General features: G+C 48.2%; 1 protein-coding gene across 6 annotated transcripts in view; it reads right to left on the bottom strand.

The window, feature by feature from the left end:
- PNPLA7 (patatin like phospholipase domain containing 7) overlaps positions 1–19,185 on the bottom strand; it is a 414,014-nt gene that overhangs the window by 24,905 nt on the left and 369,924 nt on the right. For 5 of the 6 annotated variants that reach the window (XM_038374480.2, XM_043499152.1, XM_038374479.2 and 2 more), the window contains 3 exons: positions 6,535–6,683; positions 4,995–5,147; positions 523–633 (listed from right to left, as the gene is read on the bottom strand). In XM_038374480.2, the coding sequence (XP_038230408.1) occupies positions 523–633; positions 4,995–5,147; positions 6,535–6,683 (413 nt within the window). The remainder of the gene's footprint in view (positions 1–522; positions 634–4,994; positions 5,148–6,534; positions 6,684–19,185) is intronic. The other variant, XM_043499151.1, reaches the window with a different exon arrangement.

Genomic DNA, 19,185 nt, shown 5'->3' with positions numbered 1-19,185 from the left:
TGTATGAAATTCCTTTCCTGAAATAGGCTGTGCAGGCATTTTGGTACTGGACTGAACACAGTAAGGGCATAATGCAAGATTTCTGACAGTGGTTGAAAGCCACTTAATGCTACATTCATGGCAACCGAGCAGTGGACGCGAGAGACAGCTAGGCTTTTAACATGCCAACAGGGCCTGCTCAGCTGCCTGGGTGCTGAGAACCATGCAGCTGATCAGAGAAGAGTCCCCGGCCTAGTAAATCATCGTCAGCAAGCAGGAGGGATGCCTGGGCACTGAGTATTGCATGAACATGATAAAAATAACTCCAGATGCTAAAAATTTGAAAATTACTAACTTTACTGCAATGCATTTTTAATGAATGTGCCTATATTCCCAGTAAGGGTCCATGAGAAACCCCTCCCGCTTTGATAGCCTTTAACACATTATAAAGCAATGCCTTGGTCAGAGAGCTCTGCTCAGCTGTGTGCTGGCTGCTGGGTGGCATCACGTAATGAGAAGAGTAGTTTTAAACTGAACACTTACACCTGATGTTTTGGATTTGCAGATCTCCTGCCTGTCTTTTAACATCTTGTCAAGGACTCCGCTCCTGCCCCAGACATTAAATACTGTTTTCCCATGCTGATATCCCACTTCCTGGAAAGAGACAATCAGAAATAAACACTCATCATCATCAACAACAACTGGACAAACACCATGCTCCATGCCACCTGCTCTAAAACCAGAGTGCTAAGCACAGTTTCACCCTCTGGGCTCGGGATTTAGAATACAGTATCTACTGCTTCAGCTCTAAGTTACTCCGAACATACAGCCTATGAAATGGGAAGCCATTAACTGGAGCAAGGTGCTATTTTACATCAGGAAGGTCACATGACCTTTGGCTCTAATGTACGTTATGGAATGTGCCACTTGTTACAATCATCTTTCTGGAGACGGCTTTGTGCAGTACTGCACATCAGACAGTGCTGCATATAAGGAGACACCAACGAAACATGAGCAAAGGATTTATTTGTATCCCAAGTCCTTCTTGTACAAATCTCTGTATGGAAAAAGACAACAGCAATGCTAATTAATATGGGCCTCCTCCCTGCTGGGCCAGGTCTGACACAGGAATTACTATCGGCATTGCTGCCAAATGACCTGTACATGTGAATCATGAATACACAGAAGCCAACCAGCACGTAGGCGGACTCTTGCTTTTACATGCAAATTTCAGGTTCTGTTAGAGGGGATATGAGCAACTATTGCTCAAGTGCCTGGGGGAGTTCGAATGCATATACTCCATTTTCCAGCCCTTTAGAACTCTAATTTGCACTGGGAATGACAACTTGGCACCCATATTGTCAGCATGAAAACAATTAAAAATAACTCCAGTCTTAGGCCTTGTCTACACTGCCACTTTACAACACTGCAACTTTCTCGCTCAGGAGTGTGAAAAAAACAGCGCTGGTAGCTACTCTCCTCGTGGGGCTGGTTTTTTTTTTTTTTTTTTTTTTACTTTCCCACCGCTGGTGCTGTGACTACACAGCCACGTTAAAGTGGCTGTCTCAGCAATGCTTCAACGTTGCTATTGAAGACATGCACTTATTCTTTTTCCTACAAAACAGCAGAAAAGGCTCTGGGAAGAATTGAATTCTAGTGCTTAGAGCAGTGGTTGTTAGGAGTCCAGGGTTCTATTCCCAGGTCTATCACTGACAGACAGAATAAGTGTCAGGAACAGCTCAAGGTTTCATAGCGACCATAATCTGCTCCAAGTGGTTCCTAGCTTTGTAGGTCACACTCTGGATCTTGTGTCTGGAATGGCACTGGAAGTCGCGGGGGAGTTGAACTCCTGGACAGACCACTGACTCTTGTGGGTCTAGGATTGGACACATCTTGACGGGGAAGAAAGGCCTTTTTAGAGGGGCTGTCCTTGGAGGTGAATGGAGCCTGGGACATCACCGACAGGCCAGAGGGAGAATACTGTTCAGCCTTCAGACCATTCTGTCAATGGTTTCATAGATTCCAAGGCCAGAAGGGACCATTGTGATCATTTGGTCTGATCTCTTGTATAGCACAGACGAGAGAACTGCTCCATAATAATTCCTAGAGCAGATATTTTAGAAAAACATCTAATCTTGACTTGCCAGTGACGGAGAATCCACCATGACTCTTGGTAATGGTTCCAGTGATTGAAAACCCTTATTGTCAAAAATTTACAGGTTATTTCCTCTCCGAATTTGTCTAGCTTCAACTTCCAGCCATAGTATCATGTTAAGACCTTTCTCTACTAGACTGAAGTGCCAATTATCAAATTTTTGCTCCCCAAATAGGTACTTGTAGACTGTAACCAAGTCACACTTTAACCTTCTTTTTGCTAAGCTAAATAGATTGAGCTCCTCGAGTCTAATCCTTTAATCATTCATGTGGCTACTCTCTGAACCCTCTCACTGTGGACACCAGAAATAGTCACAGTATTACAGCAGCAGTCACACCAGTGCAAAATATAGAGATAAAATAATTTCTCTACGCCTGCTCAAGATTCCCCCATTTATGCACCCAAAAATCCCATTAGTCCTTTTGGACACAGTGTCACACTGCGAGCTCATGTTCGGCTGATTATCCACCATGACCGCCAACTCTTGTTCAAAGTCATTGCTTCCCCAGCCTATCAATATGACCTATATTCTGTGTTTGTTTAGAATGGCCCCAAATAGCCTGGATCAGGTGACCTTTAGGACATATGGCAAGACCTTTCTAGATGCATGGGGTGCTGCACAGGTGGGTTTTTGAGGGGAACCAGCAGGGAATTGTATGCTCAGTGACTGTTAAATTTAACAAGTTTTAGAGCAGCAGCTGTTTTAGTCTGTTTTCGCAAAGAAAACAGGAGGACTTGTGGCACCTTAGAGACTAACAAATTTATTTGAGGATAAGCTTTTGTGAGCAACAGCTCACTTCATATTTGTTTGGCATAGGTGTCTGGAATGTTGGATAGATACCCCTTTTTTATTTTGGTATAAATCTAAATAAATAGGTAAATAAAAACCTTTGACACAGTAGCCCATGAATGTCCACTTGGGTCACCATGCTTTACAGAGACCCTGCGACAGGGGAAGTCATAGGGTGTTTGGCTGGTATGTCAGTGGAGGAAATCAAGAAATGTGTCTCCATCAGATCTGCTAAAGCAGGATGACAGCTTGGTATATCTGCATGGCCTCCAATCATCTCCTGTCAAGCTTCTCTTGTTGAAAAGAATATAAAGTTACTTTGTGGCTTCAAATCACTCACTTGGCCCTGGACTATCTGCTTCCACAGACAGAGAACAATGGTTTGAGGGGTCAATGCTTGTTCATCTCTTAGTGTCGGCCATTCACTGAGGCTCTGGAGGGGCTGGAATCCCTTCCCCACCTCCCTGATCCCACAGTTTGTGAGTTGGATCCATGCCCATCCTGACTGGTGAAGGGAGCACCAGGGCAAGTGTTGGGTCTTTTGCTGGTGGAGATTATCAGAGTCTGCCCATGGGTAGCAGGATGCCTGACTGAAAAAGCTATCATGCAGCCCCTGGTTAATAAAGCATCACTTGACACTGACAGTCTCAACAGCTCGCAACCCATGGGCAGGAGATGGTGTGGGAAGTTCAACTCTCCTCAGATTTCCCACATTCTGGTCAGTCGGGTGTTTGAGCAGGAACTGCACTGGTTGCACAGGGTGAGGATTTTCTCCTAGCAATGAACAAGAAAGAAGTGTCCATGCTGACACCACAGGCCATGAGGTGTGATTGGGACAGCTGAAGACACAGGGTGCTGCTGAGTGTTCAGACCCCTCTGGGAGGTCGGAAAGAATGGTCCGGGCAATTGGTCTTCTGCCCAGAGGACTCTCATGTGGGGCTCTGCAGGGCTGATTTCATGTCTCTTGTGGAATGTGTGAGAGGGTGTTAGGAGAGTTATTGAGGAAACATATCGCACACGTAGGAATCCAGTTTGCTGACGATGCTCAGCTCTCAGCTTCCATCCTTCCCAACACAACTAGGGCAGTGGAACGAATAACTTCTTGTTATGAACTAAGGAAATGGATGAGGGTGAACACGCATGTAAGCAAACATCTATTACGTTAACCAGCAGCAGGTGGAGAACAATAGTATAACTCTACAACAGTGACAATGAGCATAAGCTACTAAACAACAGTCCACTGGAAAGGAAAGAAACCTTATTCTACTCTTTTTAAATTGCCGAATTTTTTTTTCTGAAAAATATCAGTTGCACATCTGGTATCAATACTTTGCATGCTGATTTATGACATACACAGACAGACAAAACTAAACCCCAAAGACCTGTGAACCTGATACTATCCTTTCATTAACAGTCCTTCCACTGACATTGGTTTTGTTCTGCTGATACTATATCAGGTGCAAAGGAAGTGCAGATGGTCCATAATATTAATAGAAGTGTTGGAATGTTAACTGTGCCACAGACATTCTACTATTCTGCTCCCTTTGCCTGAACAATTCACAGCCCTACTGGCTTATTCAAACCCTCCCCTTGACTTTATGAACTATTCTCACCCAATCAGGGAAAAGAAACAATGCCATGTGATTTATGTGCCAATTATAACTAAACAAAACAACTCTGATTTTAAAAACCTACAGTGAACAGTCCATGTCTGACCCCCAGAGTAAAGTTACTGGCAAAAAAAAAAAAAAAAGGAGAGGAAGTTGCAATCTGCTCATGGGCGTTACACAAACAGGGTAAATTGTTCTATTCAGGTTCTTATCCTGAACCCCTCATCGTATGTCTTTCCATGGTATTATTCAGTGTGACTTCTTTGCTCAGCTCTAATATGTACATAGCCTGCAGAGAGCTAAGTAATAAGAAATCTAACTCCTGAGAACAGGTTCCTCAAAAAAGAGGCCCAGCAATAGCCCTTAGCACTAGGTTTATATTGCTGCGGTGTTCACAGGACTCTGTTGCTGCATAAACGTAGCTACATCGGGACCCCCTACACCCTCAAGATTCACTTACGCAGATTTCATCAAACTTCCCAAAGTCAAGGGTGCCATATCTATCGATGGGCGGCCGAATGTACTCGCAATATTCACTGTTCTTGACCATCTCCAGCTGTCGCACGCAGCACACATACGCAAGCCGGGTCTGGATCTCTGCCATGTTCAGCACCTGCCAATCAGCCCCAGATAGCCATTAAATGCATTGCAAGACTTTCATTAGCACAACTTGCCCTGAACTGGCAACGGTAAAAAGGAGAAATGCACTCTAGTGACTCAGGAGTATCTGCAGAGGTTGTCATATTCCACATCCCTCAGCCTCCCAGGAGCACACTGCTGACCGCCAGTCAGTCTGTCATCAATGGCAGAGACTTAGCTTCCATCTAACAAATGATGTTTCTGCACTTTAAGCAGAACTTGGTCGTTAATTCCAGGAAATACTGGTACCTAGAAGGAGATATATAGGGTGACAAAGGAGGGGTGCGAAGCTCTCTCAGGATCGGGATGAGTAACAAGCCAGCTTGATTTTCTAGTGCCAGAAACCGCTTTAGGTAAGAGATGGATTTGATTCGCTGTCATAGCCTCTCGTTCCTTGGGACAGAGAACAGCCCAGTGTGCTATGGAGGCAGCATGTTCAACCCCACCCTGCATCACTCACAACAGACACCCACTGGGGAAGTCCAGTACTACTGAGCTCTGAAAAGGAATCCTGTCCAGTCCTCAGACCAGGCCTTTTTGAGGCGGGGACTGCTAAAGAGAGAGATCCTAAGGATTACAGCAGGGACACAGGGAACCAGAAGGAAAATGGAGGAAATGAAACATTAATCCGATCTGATCTGACTTGACCCAGGAAGGAAATCCCTAGCTCATGCAGCCTGTCATGAAAACAAACATCTAAGAATTTATTATTGCTGCCCAATGCAAAAATCCCTTTATTCAGCTACTAAGAAACACAGAGAAGCAGACAAAGCTCCACTCACTTTCACTTGTAGAGCAGCCAAATCCTAACTGCATCAAGATTAGTTCTGCAAAATTCACTCCAATTGGAGAGGGGCTCTTTCAGCTCTATCAAAGCCAGGTCAACTGCTCTTGTCTATATTTAGGGAGCATTTTGGGAGAAGAGATATTCATTTTTGTTCTATGCTTGTACAGCACCTAGCACAATGAGGTCCTGGTTCATTTCCAGGGTTCCTAGGTGCCACCATAACACAAATAATGAATAATAATCTTGTAATTCTGTAGTCCCCCACTCAGCACCCAGCAGAATTTGCTCTTGCATGGAGAGCTGGAGTTGGACTCCTTAGAGGAAAAAATGATTGGCTGTATGAGTGCCACTCCTAGTTCCTCCCCAGATTCAAACATCTGAATTTTCCCATAACATTGTATTTTCTTTTATGCTGGGACCTTGTCCAGCTTTCCCACACCTCAAATGTCATCTTGCAACCCAAGATGCAGATGACAGAGCAATCGATTCCCAGTCTTGTTTCTCGGATACACAGTGGAACAGTTCCCTTCTGATTATTGAAAATCACTGTGATTTTAACATAAGCTTACGGTACCTTCACTTTTTCAACGAGGGGATTCCATCTCTTCCACAGCAGCCACCAGCCAGACAGAGTGTCGCCATAGTTGGTGAGGTCCGTCTCATCCCGGCTGCCCACATCAATTGCTATCACCACTTTTGCCCCCATGGACCTTGCAACATCCGCTATTGGGAACAAAGCCACATCATCATTACCCATCACTCCTCTCTTCTACAGCACTTACCTGTCTGGAGCTAGCCACTGGAAGCAGGGAAATGTATTTCCAAGGATCAGGACAGACCACGCAAGCACAGCATGGGACAGTACAACAGGATTCCTTTTCATACAGCTTCCAGCACAGACATTCATGAATGCTTTGCAGGGAGAATGACTTACCTCAGAATAATGCTATACTAATTATACTCCTCATAGTGATGTATGGTATCTGGGTATAACTATCTCTTTATAATCCCTAGTTATTCTAATAATTTTCTTTCAGAAACCAACACAAATGTTGATAATTAAAAGAAAGGCCTGTGGGATCATCCTCATCATGGCAAATACCAATGTCCTCCTTGCAGATCAAGCACCACCCAGAATAATCTCTGGCTAGGTCCTTAAAGTGGCCTGGCTGTATATTCAGTTTGGGTCTGTCATGGGCAATCTTATTGCACCACCAAAGCTTCTTGCACCCACATGATCACTGGCTGCATAGTTGCCTTCCTTGATACACAGATGAAGCAGCACAAATGCAAGAGGACACAGAAGAGGTCGAGGCAGAATGACCAACTGGGGAGAGAAACTGATATAGGTCAGAGGCTGAGAGAATATCAGTCCATGAAGAGCTTTGAAAGTAAGAAGGAAAATTTTGCATGAATTTAGAAATGGACAGATTAGTGATGGTGATGGGATGGAGGAGCATTTCCCACTTCCTGAGGGGACAGAGTGGTCTGGCCATGACATTCAGGACCCTGGCAGTTTAAGGAGCAGGAATTTAGGAAGATGCTGAAGGAGGGACTTGGGGTGCTGGACAACTCTCGGAAAAGAGAAATGTAGGGAGAAGAAAAAGTTCAAGATCCAGGATAACTATGTATAGTAATTCCATGCTTGAATAAAAGACAGTTTCCTTTTCCCTAACTGGTGTTCTTTGAGATGTGTTGCTCAAGCGTATTCCACTATAGGTGTGCGTGCTTGCCACATGCACTGGTGTTGGAAGTTTCCCCCCTAGTTTTTCCCATGGGGAGCACTCCAGCGACCTCTGGAGTGGTGCCTCCATGGTGCAGTATAAGGGGTGTTGCGTGCTCCTCCCACCCTCAGTTCCTTCTTGCCAGACAACTCAGACAGAGGGGAAGGAGGGCGGGATGTGGAATAGACATGAGCAACACATCTCGAAGAACACCACTTATGGAAAAGGTAACTGTTGTTTCTTCTTCGAGTGAGTGCTCATGTGTATTCCACAATAGGTGATTTCAAGCTATATCTGTTGGAGGTGGGTAGGAGTTCACAGACTTTTGGGATGGAGCACAGCCCTGCCGAACCCGGCATCCTCCCTGGTCTGGGAGACGATCGCATAATGCAAGGTGAACATGTGAACTGAAGACCACGTGGTGGCCCTACAAATGTCCTGAATAGGGACATGGGACACAAAGGCAGCTGACGAGACCTGAGCCCTAGTCGAGTGTGCCCTCACAATTGACAGCGGGGGGATTCCCGCCAGGTCATGGCAGGTATGGATGCATTAGGTAATCCAGTTCGAGAGCCACTGAGTGGAGATCGGCTGACCTTTCATGCGCTCAGCCAAGGCGATGAACAGCTGCAAGGACTTCCTGAATGGCTTAGTCCACTCCATGTAAAAAGCCAAAGCCCGTCTCACGTCCAGCATGTGGAGGCAGCAATCCTCACTGGACGCATGGGGCTTGGGGCAGAAGACCGGTAGGAAAATGTCATGACCCATGTGGTAGGCAGAAACCACCTTCGGGAGGAATGAAGGATGTGGGTGGAGCTGGACCTTATCCTTATGGAATACTGTGTATGGGGGCTCGGAGGTCAGGGCCCTGAGTTCCAAGACCCGCCTAGCCAACATGATTGCCACCAGGAAGGCTACCTTCCATGAGAGGTGAGACCAGGAGAATGTAGCTAGTGGCTCAAACAGGGGGCCCATGAGGCGGGCTAGCACCAGGTTCAGGTCCGACTAGGGGCCGAACATACAGGAAGAGATGATCCAATGCCTTAAGGAATCGGCCAGTCATAGCATGGGAGAATACTGTGTGGCCCTGCACCAGCAAGTGGAAGGCCGATATGACCGCCAAGTGCACCTTGATGGATGAGAGCACCAGGCCTTGGCCCTAAGGTGAAGGAGTTAGTCAAAAATTAGCTGGATTGGGGCAGCCATGGGGGAAATGCCCCACTCATCCGCCCATCGGGAAAACCGAGACCACTTTGCCAAGTAGGATCGGTGCGCGGAAGGTCGCCTGCTTTCCAAGAGGATGTGCTGAACCCCTTCCGGGCACATCCTTTCCTCCTGGCCTAACCATTGAGCAGCCATGCCGTGAGGTGCAGCAGTGCTAGGTTAGGGTGGAGGAGGCAGCCCTGGTCCTGGAAGAGCAGGTCCAGGCGGGACGGCAACGGCCACAGCAGAGCAACTACCAGGCTCGTGAGGGTCCCGTACCAATGCTGCCTGGGCTACACCTGGGCAATCAAGAGGACCCTGGCCCTGTCCATCTCTATTTTTTCCATGATCTTGTCTATCAGCGGGAACAGGGGAAAGGCATAGAGGAACCAGCTTGACCAGGACAGGATGAAAGCATCTGTCATAAATATAAAGGGAAGGGTAACCACCTTTCTGTATACAGTGCTATAAAGTCCCTCCTGGCCAGAGGCAAAACCCTTTCACCTGTAAAGGATTAAGAAACTAAGATAACCTTGCTGGCACCTGACCAAAAGACCAGTGAGGAGACAAGATACTTTCAAATCTGGAAGGGTGGAACAAAGGGTTCTTCTGTCTGTGTGATGCTTTTGCTGGGAACAGATCAGGAATGCAGCCTTCCAACTGTTAGTTCGTAAGTAATCTAGCTAGAAATGCGTTAGATTTCCTTTTGTTTAATGGCTGGTAAAATAAGATGTGCTGGATGGAATGTATATTCCTGTTTTTGTGTCTTTTTGTAACTTAAGGTTTTGCCTAGAGGGATTCTCTATGTTTTGAATTTGATTACCCTGTAAGGTATTTACCGTCCTGATTTTACAGAGGTGATCCTTTTACCTTTTCTTTAATTGAAATTCTTCTTCTAAGAAACGTATTGATTTTTCATTGTTCTAAAGATCCAAGAGTTTGGGTCTGTGTTCACCTGTACAAATTGGTGAGGATTTTTATCAAGCCTTCCCCAAGAAAGGGGGTGTAGGGCTTGGGGGGATATTTTGGGGGAAGACGTCTCCAAGTGAGCTCTTTCCCTGTTCTTTGTTAACATGCTTGGTGGTGGCAGCATATGGTTCAAGGACAAGGCAAAGTTTGTACCTTGGGGAAGTTTTAACCTAAGCTGGTAAGAATAAGCTTAGGGGGTCTTTCATGCAGGATCCCACATCTGTACCCTAGAGTTCAGAATGGGGAAGGAACCTTAACAGCATCGGAGATAGCGCCCCATCCCAGCCCTCCCATGGAGCAGAACCAGGGACAGCGATCGTTCTGACAAGTCATGAACAGGTCCGCCTAGGGAATTCCCCACTCTCAGAAAAGTCTGTGCACCGCCTCTGGGTGAAGACACCACTCATGCTGAGAGGACAAGTCCCTGCTGAAGCAATCCGCCACGAGTTCCGGGTGCCCAGTAGGTGGTAAGGCTTGTAGGCAAATGTCGTGGGCTATACAGAAGTCCCACAGCCTGAGGGCTTCGTGGCAGAGGATCGGGCCCCGCCTTGCCTGTTGATATAAAACATCAAGGCCATGTTTTCCATGAGAACCCTGACGACCCTGCCCTCCAGGTGCAAGTGGAAGGCCATGCATGCCAGCCGGACCGCCCTGAGCTCCTTCACGTTTATGTGCAGGGCCAGATCCTGCGCAGACCACAGACCTTGTGTCTGAACGTTCCCCACATGGGCTTCCCACCCCAGGTCTGATGCATCGGACACCAGCTCCATCGACGGGGGCCTGTCTCTGAACGGGATCCCACGGAGCATGTTCCGCAGAGAGGACCACCATCGTAAGGAGGCGATCACTGGTTCGGACACAATGAGGACTTTGTCCATCCTGTCTCTGGCCTGGGACAACACTGAGGCCAACCATAGCTGGAGGGGCCTCATCCTGAGTCTGGCTCGGCGGACCACATATGTGCAGGCCGACATGTGACCCAAGAGCTGGAGACACGCTATGGCTGTTAGAAAAGGAGTACTTGTGGCACCTGTGACAAAGTTCCTGCACTACCTTGGTGGGTCTTGCACTTATTGGAGGATTTGCTCGCCTTCGCACTTCACGGCAGCCCTCAGCTTGGCCGTTTTTCTGAATTCACAGTCCAGGTTGACTCCTCCTGCGTCTGACCAGGAGTTGGGAAAGATTTCGGGGGAAACTGGGCCCGCTCTCTACTCTGGGTTCCAGCCAAGGGCCCTGTGGAATGCAGCTGTGTAGAGTGTCTCCTGGAAGAGCTGTTCGACAGCTACAACTCCCTTAGCTACTTCCCCATGGCCTCCTCCGAACACCTTCTTTATCCTCACCATAGGACCTTCCTCCTGGTGTCTGATAATGCTTGTACTCCTCAGTCCTTGTTCTCACTCTCAGCTCCTAGTGCCTCTTGCTCCCAGCTCCTCACACGCACACCACAAACTGAAGTGAGCTCCTTTTTAAAACCCAGGTGCCCTGATTAGCCTGCCTTAATTGATTCTAGCAGCTTCTTGATTGGCTGCAGGTGTTCTAATCAGCCTGTCTTAATTGTCTCCAGAAGGTTCCTGATTGTCCTGGAACCTTCCCTGTTACCTTACCCAGGGAAAAGGGACCTACTCAGCCTGTGGCTAATATATCTGCCTTCTATTACTCTCCTATAGCCATCTGTCCCGACCCTGTCACACACCTTAGAGGCTAATAAATTTATTTGAGCATAAACTTTCGTGAGCTACAGCTTACTTCATTGGATGCATTCATTGGAAAATACAGTGGGGAGATTTATATACATAGAGAACATGAAACAATGGGTGTTACCATACACACTCTAACGAGAATGATCAGGTAAGGTGAGCTACTACCAGCAGGAGAGCGGGGGGGAGGGGGAAACTTTTGTAGTGATAATCAAGGTGGGCCATTTCTAGCAGTTGACAAGAACGTGTGAGGAGCAGCAGGGCGAGGGGGGAATAAACATGGAGAAATAGTTTTACTTTGCGTAATGACCCATCCACTCCCAGTCTCTATTCAAGCCTAAGTTAATTGTATCCAGTTTGTAAATTAATTCCAATTCAGCAGTCTCTCCTTGGAGTTTGTTTTTGAAGTTTTTTTTGTTGAAGGATAGCCACTTTTAGGTCTGTAATTGAGTGACCAGAGAGATTGAAGTGTTCTCCAACTGGTTTTTGAATGTTATAATTCTTGACGTCTGATTTGTGTCCATTTATTCTTTTCTGTAGAGACTGTCCAGTTTGACCAATGTACATGGCAGAGGGGCATTGCTGGCACATGATGGCATATATCACATTGGTAGATGTGCAGGTGAACGAGCCTCTGATAGTGTGGCTGATGTGATTAGGCCCTATGATGGTGTCCCCTGAATAGGTATGTGGACACAGTTGGAAACGGGCTTTGTTGCAAGGATAGATTCCTGGGTTAGTGGTTCTGTTGTGTGGTGTGTGGTTGCTGGTGAGTATTTGCTTCAGGTTGGGAGGCGTCTGTAAGCAAGGACTGGCCTGTCTCCCAAGATCTGTGAGAGTGATGGGTCGTCCTTCAGGATAGATTGTAGATCCTTGATGATATGTTGTAGAGGTTTTAGTTGGGGGCTGAAGGTGATGGTTAGTGGCGTTCTGTAATTTTCTTTGTTGGGCCTGTCCTGTAGTAGGTGACTTCTGGGTACTCTTCTGGCTCTGTCAATCTGTTTCTTCACCACAGCAGGTGGGTATTGTAGTTGTAAGAATGCTTGATAGAGATCTTGTAGGTGTTTGTCTCTGTCTGAGGGGTTGGAGCAAACGCGATTGTATTGTAGAGCTTGGCTGTAGACAATGGATCATGTGGTGTGGTCTGGATGAAAGCTGCAGGCATGTAGGTAGGAATAGCGGTCAGTAGGTTTCTGATATAGGGTGGTGTTTATGTGACCATCACTTATTAGCACTGTAGTGTCCAAGAAGTGGATCTCTTCTGTGGACTGGTCCAGGCTGTGATTGATTGTGGGATGGAAATTGTTGAAATAATGGTGGAATTCCTCAAGGGCTTCTTTTCCATGGGTCCAGATAATGAAGATGTCATCAATGTAGCACAAGTAGAGTAGGGGCATTAGGGGACGAGAGCTGAGGAAGGGTTGTTCTAAGTTAGCCATAAAAATGTTGGCATACTGTGGGGCCATGCGGGTACCCATAGCAGTGCCACTGATTTGAAGATATACATTGTCCCCAAATGTGAAATAGTTATGGGTGAGGACAAAGTCACAAAGTTCAGCCACCAGGTTTGCCGAGACATTATCGGGGATACTGTTCCTGATGGCTTGTAGCCCATCTTTGTGTGGAATGTTGGTGTAGAGGCTTCTACATCCATAGTGGCTAGGATGGTGTTTTCAGGAAGATCACCGATGGACTGTAGTTTCCTTAGGAACTCAGTGGTGTCTCAAAGATTGCTTGGAGTGCTGGTAGCATAGGGCCTGAGGAGGGAGTCTACATAGTCAGACAATCCTGATGTCTGGGTGCCAATGCCTGAGATGATGGGGCATCCAGGATTTCCAGGTTTATGGATCTTGGGTAGCAGATAGAATACCCCAGGTCGGGGTTCCAGGGGTGCGTCTGTGCGGATTTGTTCTTGTGCTTTTTCAGGGAGTTTCTTGAGCAAATGCTGTAGTTACTTTTGGTAACTCTCAGTGGGATCAGAGGGTAATGGCTTGTAGAATGTGGTGTTGAAGAGCTGCCTAGCTGCCTCTTGTTCATACTCCAACCTATTCATGATGACGACAGCACCTCCTTTGTCAGCCTTTTTGATTATGATGTCAGAGTTGTTTCTGAGGCTGTGCATGGCATTGTGTTCTGCACGGCTGAGGTTATGGGACAAGTGATGCTGCTTTTCCACAATTTCTGCCTGTGCACGTCGGCGGAAGCACTCTATGTAGAAGTCCAGGCTATTGTTTCAACCTTCAGGAAGAATCCACCCAGAATCCTTCTTTTTGTAGTGTTGGTAGGAAAGTCTCTGTGGGTTAGTATGTTAGCATGTTAGCTATGGCTGTTGTCACTGGAAACCTTGTGATCATGTCGATGAGCCCTTTCAGGGTCTCGAACCTGTCTGGTGGGAGAGAGGTTCTGGCCAGCATGGCAGCCAGGACCGCCCTGATAAACTCTATGTGTTGCACCGTGACTAAGGTGGACTTAATGTCGTTTACCAATAGGCCCAGAGTGGCACACGTGGACAGAAGGAGCGCCACATGATACCACACCTGCGACTGCGAGCTGCCCTTGACCAGCCAATCGTCCAGATAGGGGAAATCTGGATCCCACGGCACCTGAGGTAGGCTGCCACCACCGACATACACTTTGTAAACACCCTGGGGGCAGTGGACAGGCCAAAAGGGAGGACCGTAAACTGGTAATATTCATGTGTAACCGTGAAACGGAGGAAGCATCTGTGCCCCTCAAATATATGAATGTGGAAGTACGTGTCCTGCAGATTGAAGGCAGCGGACTAGTCCCCGAGATCCAGTAAGGGGATTATGGAGGTCAGGGAGACCATGCGGAATTTGAGCTTCACCATGTACTGGTTCAGGCTTCACAGGTCCAGGATGGGCCTGAGCCCCGCTTTGGCCTGCCGGATAAGGAAAGAGCGGGAATAGTACCTCTTGCCTTTGAGCTCCCCTTGCCTTTGAGCTCCTGCGCTTCCACCGCTCCTAGGCCAAGGAGCCGCCCCACCTCCTGCTCAAGCAGAGCCTCGTGAGAGGGGTCCTGCAGGAGGGATGGGGGCGGAGGACGGTTGGGCGGGGTGGAGGTAAACTGGAGGGTGTAAACCCGGGAGATGGTGTTGAGGACCATCAGTCTGAGGTCAGCCGCGACCATTCCGAGAGGAAAGCACACAACCAGTAGGACAAGGGAAGCTTTATTGTGGGTGGATCCCTGATGAGAACTGATAGGGCGCCCCCGGGCATCCCATCAAAACTGCCATTTCCCTACCTGTTTGCCCTTGGAGGACCAGGCTTGGGGGCAGGCCGAGCCTGCCTCTGCGGGCACTTCTTATAGTCCTATGACTTTTTATAAGGGGGCTCATATTTAGAGTGGGTAGTCTGGGTGGGAACTGGTGCGACTTAAACTTAAGTTTAGCCAGAGCCAGAACATAGAGGCCCAGAGTCTGAAGTGTGGTGTGAGTCTTTCAGGCCATGCAGTTTTATAACCGTTTGTTAAACAGAGCTTTGCCATCAAACAGAAGGTCCTGCAGGGAGGTCTGCGCCTCACTGGAGAGCCAGGAGAGCAGGAGCCACGACGCCCTTCTCATGGACACCACGGAGGCCATGGACCGCACGGCCATGTCCAACCCATGCCTGCAGGGTAGCCCTGGCAGCCGCTGTATCCTCCTCCACCAGCGCTTTAAACTCCTTCCTGTTATGCTCCTGGAGGGAGTCCTCGAACCTGGGCAGAGAGCCCCAGAGATTGAACTCATACCAGCCCAGGAGAGCCTGATGGTTCCCCAACCCGAAACTGGAAGCTTAAAGATGAATACATTTTTCTCCCAAATGAATCGAGCCTCCTTGAATCCTTATTTTTTGGAGTAGGGACTAGTTGGCCCTGCCGTGCCCTGATGTTGTCCGACTCGACCACCAGGGAGTTAGGAGCAGGGTGGGTGCATAGGTATTCATGTCCTCTGGTGGGCACAAAATACTTGTGTTCTGCTCTCTTAGAGACAGGGGCCAATGAGGCTGGGGTTTCCCACAGGGCATTTGAAATTTTTGCCACCCCTCTGTGGAGAGGCAAGGCCACCCTGCCCGGTACTGAGGCAGATAGGATGTTAAAAAGGGAGTGCGAGGGCTCCTCCACTTCCTCTGAAGGTTGAGGTTTGATGCTACCCTTTTCAATATCTCCTGGTAAGCTTTGAAGACGGAGGGAGGAGGGGCCGTAATCGCCTCATCAGGGGAGGGTGAGGAGGAGGGCGTGGTACTTTGCGTGTCCATCGGCACCGGAAGATCCGCCACCTGGTCACGCTCTGGGCACGGCACTGAGGATGTATGTCTCACCGACTCCTTCGTTGGAGGTCGGGAGAGGGAGGCCGACAGCTGTTCTGAGGCTCTGGCCACTGAGCGAGCCCCCACTGGGGGCTGTGTCGGGGGCACGGTCCCAATGGTACCATTGGGCTGGCCACAGGGCCCAGTGCCACTGCACCTGCTGTGGCAGCAGTGGAGCAGGCAGTTCAGCCTGTCTGGCCTGATCCATCGATGGACAGCTACGAAGGGAGGCCGGGCTAACGTACGACCTGCTGCTGTCCCTGGGAGGATTGGCGGCACTGGGAGTGGTACTGACCCCGGGACCGTGACTCTGACGTGGAGGAATGGTACTGCTGGTAGCAGCTGCTCCGCAATCGGCTCTGGCGGACGGATCCACGACAGCAAATCAGCAGTGATCGACGACCGGGGCTGCAGGAGCTGTGCTGTGGCAGGGTCCTGGAGTGAGACGATGAGTGGGAATGGCATTGACGATCGTGTTGCGACCAGCTACGATAGCCCCTCCAAGAGGAGGACCTTCGGCTATGTCTGTCTCGATCACCATAGAATTATAGAATATCAGGGTTGGAAGGGCCTCAGGAGGTCATCTAGTCCAACCCCCTGCTCAAAGCAGGACCAATCCCCAACTAAATCATCCCAGCCAGGGCTTTGTCAAACCTTAAAAACCTCTAAGGAAGGAGATTCCACCACCTTCTTAGGTAACCCATTCCAGTGCTTCACCACCCTCCTAGTGAAAAAGTTTTTCCTAATATCCAACCTAAACCTCCCCCACTGCAACTTGAGACCATTACTCCTTGTTCTGTCATCTGCTACCACTGAGAACAGTCTAGATCCATCCTCTTTGGAACCCCCTTTCAGGTAGTTGAAAGCAGCTATCAAATCCCCCCATATTCTTCTCTTCTGCAGACTAAATAATCTCAGTTCCTTCAGCCTCTCCTCATAAGTCATGTGCTCCAGCCCCCTAATTATTTTTGTTGCTCTTTGCTGGACGTTTTTCAATTTTTCCACATCCTTCTTGTTGTGTGGGGCCCAAAACTGGACACAGTACTCCAGATGAGGCCTCACCAATGTCGAATAGAAGGGAACGATCACGTCCCTCGATCTGCTGGCAGTGCTCCTCCGTGGCGGAGCAGTGCCCGGAGTCTCTGTCAGATGGTACCCAGCCAGATAACCTGGTGGGAGTAGCTGGCGACCCACATAAACTATGCATGGAACGGTTGCTGAGCAGCGAACAGCATCAGGAATGTTCTCTCGACCGAGACCGGTACCAAGTTGCGGGTGACTGCGGAGACCTCAGCGGCGGCTTGCCTCTGGACCGCGGGGCCAACACTGGCGGTGCTCCTAGTACCGGCATGGACATCATGTCCCGAGCTACCTGCAGAGCCTCTGGCGTGGAGGGCATCTGGACATCCGGAGAAGCCTGCTCTGAACAGGCCAGACTACTCCGCTCAACTTGAGTCGGAGGCCTAGAGGCCGATGGGGATCGAGGACTGCCCAACATGGGTCTAGTCTCTGCCCCAGATTTACTCCGGTGCTGCGGTGGAGAAAGCCTCTTCTTAATCTTCTTGCTGTGTCCCGTGGACGGGGAGCGGTGTCAACTAGTAGATGGTGCTGGGGGGGTCGCCACATACCAACACGGTGGTGCCCGATGCCGACTTGGAGTGGCGTGCCGGAGTCGGGATCAACGCTGACTCCATGAGGATAGCCCAGAGCCTAATGTCTCCTTCTCTCTTGGTCTGAGGCTTAAACAACTTGCAAATCTTGCAGCGATTGCTGAGATGTATTTCACTCAAACAGCATAAACAGTCCATGTGCGGATCACTCTCTGGCATCAGGCTTCTACAACTGTCGCACGACTTAAAACCCGGGGCGCGGGGCATGCCCCAGCCCGGGTGCACTAGCTAAACTAAACTAAAAGTGTACTAATTACAGGTCACATACACTGAATGAACAAGAATTCTGAGGACAAGCTGTAGCAAAGCTGGAGCAGAGCAGTTCCGAAGCACCTTCACTGGCGGCAAGAAGGAACTGAGGGTGGGGGGAGCGCGTAGCACCCCTTATACAGCCCCATGGAGGAGCCACTCCAGGGGTCGCTAGGGGCGTTCCCCTATGGGTACTGCTAGGGGAAAAACTTCCGATACCGGTGCACATGACGAACACGCACACCTATAGTGGAATACACATGAGCAATCACTCGAAGAAGAATAATATAGCAGTAGGGATATACTACCAACCACCTGACCAGGATGGTGATACTGACTGTGAAATGCTCAGGGAGATTAGAGCGACTATTAAAATAATAATAATGGGGGATTTCAACTATCCCCATATTGACCTGGTACATGTCACTTCAAGACGGGATGCAGAGATAAAGTTTCTTGACACCTTAAATGACACTTTCTTGGAGCAGCTAGTGCTGGAACCCACCAGAGGAGAGGCAATTCTTGATTTAGTCCGAAGTGGAGCACAGGATCTGGTCCAAGCGGTGAATATAGCTGGATCACTTGGTAATAGGGACCACAATATAATTAAATTTAACATTCCTGTGGTGGGGAAAACTCCACCTCAGCCCAACATGGTAGCATTTAATTTCAGAAAAGGGAATGACACAAAAATGAGGAAGTTAATTGAATAGAAATTAAAAGGTACAGTGCCAAAAGTGAAATCCCTGCAAGCTGCATGGAAACTTTTTAAAGACACCACAATAAGAGGCTCAACTTAAATGTATACCCCAATTAAAAAACATTGCAAGAGGATCAAACCAGTGCCACTGTGGTTAAACAAGAAAGTAAAAGAAGCAGTGAGAGGCAAAAAGGCATCCTTTAAAAAGTGGAAGTTAAATCCTAGTGAGGAATCTGGCAAATGAAGAGTAAAAAAATAATTAGGAAGGCCAAAAAAGAAGTTGAAGAACAGCTAGCCAAAGGCTCAAAAAGTAATAGGAAAATTTTTTTTAAGTACATCAGAAGCAGGAAGCCTGCTAAACAACCAGTGGGGCCACTGGATGATGAGATGCTAAAGGAGCACTAAAGGACGATAAGGCTATTGCAGGGAAACTAAATGAATTCTTTGCACCAGTCTTCACGGCTGAGGATGTGAGGGAGATTCCCAAACCTGAGACATTATTTCTAGGTGACAAATCTAAGGAACTGTCCCAGATTGAGGTGCCATTAGAGGAGGTTTTGAAACAAATTGATAAACTAAACAGTAATAAGTCACCAGGATCAGATGATATTCACCCAGGAGTTTTGAGGGAACTCAAATGTGAAACTGCAGAACTGCTAATTGTTGTGTGTAACCTATCATTTAAATCAGCTTCTGTACCAGATGA

Source organism: Dermochelys coriacea, chromosome 16 (genome assembly GCF_009764565.3).
Source record: "Dermochelys coriacea isolate rDerCor1 chromosome 16, rDerCor1.pri.v4, whole genome shotgun sequence".
NCBI classification, from domain to species: domain Eukaryota; kingdom Metazoa; phylum Chordata; order Testudines; family Dermochelyidae; genus Dermochelys; species Dermochelys coriacea.
The sequence above is the reverse complement of the archived record's forward strand: the minus strand, read 5'-3'. Positions and strand labels throughout refer to the sequence as shown.